The 5040-nt window shown below is 37.9% G+C and overlaps 1 protein-coding gene across 1 annotated transcript in view; it reads left to right on the forward strand.

Moving 5' to 3' along the window:
* Positions 1-5040, forward strand: part of LOC101853087 — an 8204-nt gene that overhangs the window by 1536 nt on the left and 1628 nt on the right. The window contains exon 2 of the mRNA XM_005098758.3: positions 407-448. Within this exon, the coding sequence (XP_005098815.1) occupies positions 407-448 (42 nt within the window). The remainder of the gene's footprint in view (positions 1-406; positions 449-5040) is intronic.

Below are 5040 nucleotides of genomic sequence, written 5' to 3' on the forward strand. Positions count from 1 at the left end.
ACACACACACACACACACACACATACACACTCACACGCACACACTTAAACACCTACTCAAACATATTATCATACTATGATATTTATCATCGTCATCATAATAACACCAGTCTCCACACATTTTGCAGTCTTGGGTATTACATGATCTAATTTAATTTGGGGTCGCTGGTTTAGAATGGCTTTAGTTTTTGCGTATCCTGTCAACTTTTTTAAAGTCGATATGACAAACTTCAGGGTTTGACGTACAGCTTAGCCTGTGTGATTTCAAACCTCACTCTAATTAATGAAACATGTTGAATCATTAGATATGTGACTTTTCATCTACAATTTTGTTCATGAGCTGAATTATCATCCCCATGTTCCTCAAGCAGAGTTAACTGTTTGATGTTTTTGTCGTCTGTCCACAGGGCGCCTTTGTGGCTCTTGTCTTCTGCTTCTTCAACCGCGAGGTGAGAGAGGCGATCACAGTCCGGGACACTGTCCGCTCTGCCCCAGCATCTTTCCCTCTGTACCTACACTCTTACTCCATATTTACTTCATAGACTCATTGTTTCTTCAACTTATTCATCTCACGGGCTGTAATTATAAATCATACTTTTTTATACGCCGCGGTTAAATTTGTCTTCATTGAATGGTAGCTCTAATATTGTCATGTATGTAATAATAAGGTGTAAAAAACGGGATTTTTGTGTGGTGTCGCAAAAAAAATGCGATATAATTTCTTTCTTTTTTTTTTAGCAATGGTAGAATCTGAGAACGATGTATAATTATGGCCCTGTCTAAATCTTTTATTCGTTCATGTTTTCTTGCTACATTGTACTTATGTTTTTCTTTAAGTTCAGTTCATAGGACCAGTGGCTGTTTTAATGACGAATATCAGAGCGTAACGTGACATTAGTTTAATAATGTATAGTTTTGCAGCACATTTTCAGAAAAGGGGTGCAAGAGGGTAGTTATAAACACTATATATACTCGTTTCATTCTGTTTAGCTGTCGTTGGCAAGAATCGAAAGTGTGGGAGTATCCACAGAGTGTAACCCGTATTTTCTAGAGGTTTTGCCTTTGTTTTATGAAAGAGAGGCGGCATGAATAAAAGATCAGTTATTGGGCAATAAATATCCCCAGATTTACAGCATCTCACTTATTTTTGCGCAATATAAAGCATTGATATAAGTGCGAGGTCTATTGTGCTTTGAAGAGAGGTGAAAACAGAAAAGAAGAATTATATTTTCTGGCTTCAGATATATACGTTCATTTTCAAGTGTGGCAATTTGAGAGCTAACCTTGTCCTGCGCGGAAAAGATTTGAAATAGCTGCTATCAAGAGTGAAGAATGCCCAGATCACTCACTGTTGTTCTGAACGTCCAGCCTGTGGGCTCCGAAACTCTTCAGCAATACTGACTCCAACACTTTAAAAAATACATAATTCTGAAGAGCCTCAAGAGGCCAAAATAATCACAAACGGAGCCTTCAAAGCTAAAGTGCGTTGTTATGTAGCCAGAACAGTCACTTTATTTAATCTTTAAAACTGTTTTTTACGAATAGCCTCTTAGACGTCCCGCCAAAACTGAGCTCAGTTTTGAATGGTTAGCTTTTTGTGAAATCTGTCGTTGGTTTTCTTTTTCCTTCAGTTTCAAAAGCTTGCTGTCCTCTGTGTCTCTAGGTATGTTTCTGTTTTGTTTCGTAAATATGTTGTTGTTTTTTGTTTGCCTTATTTAAAGACCTTGTTTCTCGACTTGTAGTAGTACGTCTTGTATCGTTTATGAGGTAAATCAGCACTGGGCATGATGGCGTGGGTGTTGTTGTTTTGTTGTTTGCCTACGGGTGGAGATGTCATTATTTATCTTGATATTGTTTGAATACGTTCTGTGATTGTTGAGGGTGTTGTTGAAAAGTATCATTTTTCTGCTTACTTCTTTTGTTGTGAGTTTGCACTCCCACAATACTTACTAACTCTTATTTATAATTTCGGTAGGTTCTGTTTTGACTAATGAGTAATAAGAAGGGGCGTGGAGGATTTGATTCTTTTTTTTTAGTACGTTAAAATGACTTTTTTTCTGGATTGTCAGAGGCATATATAAAAGATAACAATGTCCCAAGGGAATGAATTGATTGGGTCTCCATGTAAGAACAAATATGTTCTTTTTTTCTGTAAATCTTGGCAAGCCAACATTAATTAGCTTGATTAAAGGTGCTGAGGTTCTTTTTTGTTCTATGTTTTTGCATCCTTTTATTACATGCCGAGTCTTTTGTCTTTGACATTCTGTTTATACAAATGACTTAGTTGTGTACTTCTTTTGATTAGACCTTTCAGTTTCTTTAAAAAGGGGTGGAGCACAAAAAAGGGGAGGCGGGCATTTATAGAAGACCACACAGAAGAAAAAGGAACGAGTGTGTGATTAGTTAACGCATGGTCTATGATTTACATCTACCTTCTTCTTGTTTTTTTTTGGGGGGAGGGGGGTATTGTGCGTTTTTATTTCCTTGATTTCTTGTTTCCATTGTGATATTGTATATGCCTTCATAGTGCTTACAGTGTATTATTTTCAGACTTCTCTGTAGCCTCAAATATCAGGAATCTATTCTTACGAGCATATCATCATTATTATATACATTTCTGCCCTACATGTATTTGAATCTGACTTGTTCGCGTAGCTAAACAACTAGAGGCAAAAAATATGAACTCGAACGACTTCAGGGTGACCAATTCAGGACATTCCTTCCGCTGCTACACTGTGTGCTAAATTGTACCAAAGTTGTGAGGTATTTCCCTGGCTAACTGTTACTTTCTAGAACTACGGTTAGCAGCAAACAATGCTTTTCACGCTCCTGCGTTTCAGGCCAGTCGCCTAGAATTTGTCAGGTTCTCAAGCGAAAGTCTACGGGCGTCACTTGCAGCGCTATAGTGGAATGAAGCTTTAACCCTGACTACAAGCGGACTGCCTCCAAACTTGATTATTCTTAACACCGTGTAGGGGGAGAAAAACAAAGAAAGCTTGTCGGCCAGAAAACGCGCCCTTTTGACAGATCGAGAGCACCTTGATTGTTTGGACGCCGCTTGAGTAGTAGTTGTTCTAGATACAAGACACAATATCCTACTTCGGGAAACGAGCATAATTCCATTTACAGGCTGTTTCTGTTTTATTCTGTCTTTTAAAGTGCGCTCCAATGAGTAATAGAGCATTAGCATCCCTATGCCATCCGTCTCACCTGAGACTGAGAAGAGCCCTTTAGCTGCGTTGATTGCACGGCCTTCTAATTACAAAAGCATTCAAGAACAGTTTCGTCTTACAGAGTGAGTACGTCAACGGATTGAAATCTAAGTTCTGGGGAGGAAATGTTGACCTAACCTTAAGCAAGGAGACCCAAAACTATGGGAGCCCGGAGGACCCGCGGCGAACAGCAGCCTTTGCACCAGAGACTTGGATATCCATTTACAGATGATCGAGAAGAAGAAGATCTATGTTTTGTCTGTTCATCTCAATTTAATGAGAAATGAACGCAACCAAAACCTTCCGGAATCAAGAAGGGTTTTTCTTTTCTTTTTTTTTGAAATCTGAACAAAGACACATATCCAGTGACAATTAAGGTTTGATTAGGTCAAATGACACGATAAATTTTCGATTTTTTTTTCAACAGGAAAGAATAAATCTTGAAAGTGCAGAATGAAATTTGAGAATGTATTAATAAATGGTTACCTGTTCATATTTCATCCTAAGAGGAGACTTGCTTTCACGAGTGTCTGCACCTTAAAGTACAATTTAATATACACCCATCTAACACACAAACAAGCTCTCATATTACGTATAGTATCACTTGAAATATGAACCTTCAGGACTTATATTGACGCAATGTTTATTTGTTATGTTATGCATTCGTATTTTATTTTCCATATTTGTCCCTCGACTTCCTATTTTATTTTTTTTATTTTGCAACAATCGTGACGTGCATGTTCTATTTTGTGCCTCAACTGTGTGAATTTACTGTAGACTTTGATTGTAGTTGGCGGCAGAGTAAACATTGTTGATCGGATTAAAGTCAACCTATGTCTCCGACGACAATAGTACATACTCTTCTACAAACTGATTTAAAAACATTCGTTCAGACTTAATTCCTGTATGGAAGAAGTACGCGTTTGGGGAGAAGAATCATAGTTTCAAGAAGGTCTATTCTAACTCAAAACAGATCTTGATCTACTATTCACGTCTCCTTTCTCAGTGGAGCCACTTTGGGTCGCCATGACGTCATGGGCGAAAGATGCATTAACATAATAGAGTGGATTGAAATGCATTTTACCCTGTAACCTACAACCATAAAAACGAATTTTCAAACATTCCAAAATGAGGATGTTTAGACGGAAGGGCGTAAAGCTCACTTTATGTCTTCCTGCCAGCTAGAAAGCTATTAACGTAAATTACATGATGTTTACCAAATGTCCCTCCTAGCCGTATCAAAGTTGAGCATCAGTTTTTTATGATTTAGGCTGTACATTAGGGGCAGATATTTATTCCTGTATCAGTCGTATTTGAAAGTTCTTATGCAGGCTTCGATTCAAGGATGAAGTGTGTAAATAAGTCCAGTTATCGTAAAAGTTTAATAAAATTAAATATTATATAACCTAATGTGCAAGAGCACGCAAGTCGAGGCTTCTCTTGGTGAGTGAAGAGTTGAAGAGGAGGAGTAAGAAAGCATAGTTTCATTGGGAGGTGGTGGAAGACGATGACAAGGCTTGATTCAGTATTGTGTTAATATTGCATGAACGTTGATGGAAGGCCTTCATTTCCCTCTGCCTCATTATCAATCCTTCTCCCTCTTTCTCTCTCTCTCTCTCTCTCTCTCTCTCTCTCTCTCTCTCTCTCTCTCTCTTTCTCTCTTTTTTCTGTTTTCTTTCTCTCTCTTTTTCTCTCTACCCCTCTCACTCTCCCTCTGTCTATCTACCTATCTATCTATCTATCTATCTATCTATCTATCTATCTATCTATCTATCTATCTATCTATCTATCTATATATCTATCTATCTATCGCTTCTCTCTCTCTATTT

This window comes from Aplysia californica, unplaced genomic scaffold (genome assembly GCF_000002075.1).
Source record: "Aplysia californica isolate F4 #8 unplaced genomic scaffold, AplCal3.0 scaffold00192, whole genome shotgun sequence".
Taxonomy (NCBI): domain Eukaryota; kingdom Metazoa; phylum Mollusca; class Gastropoda; order Aplysiida; family Aplysiidae; genus Aplysia; species Aplysia californica.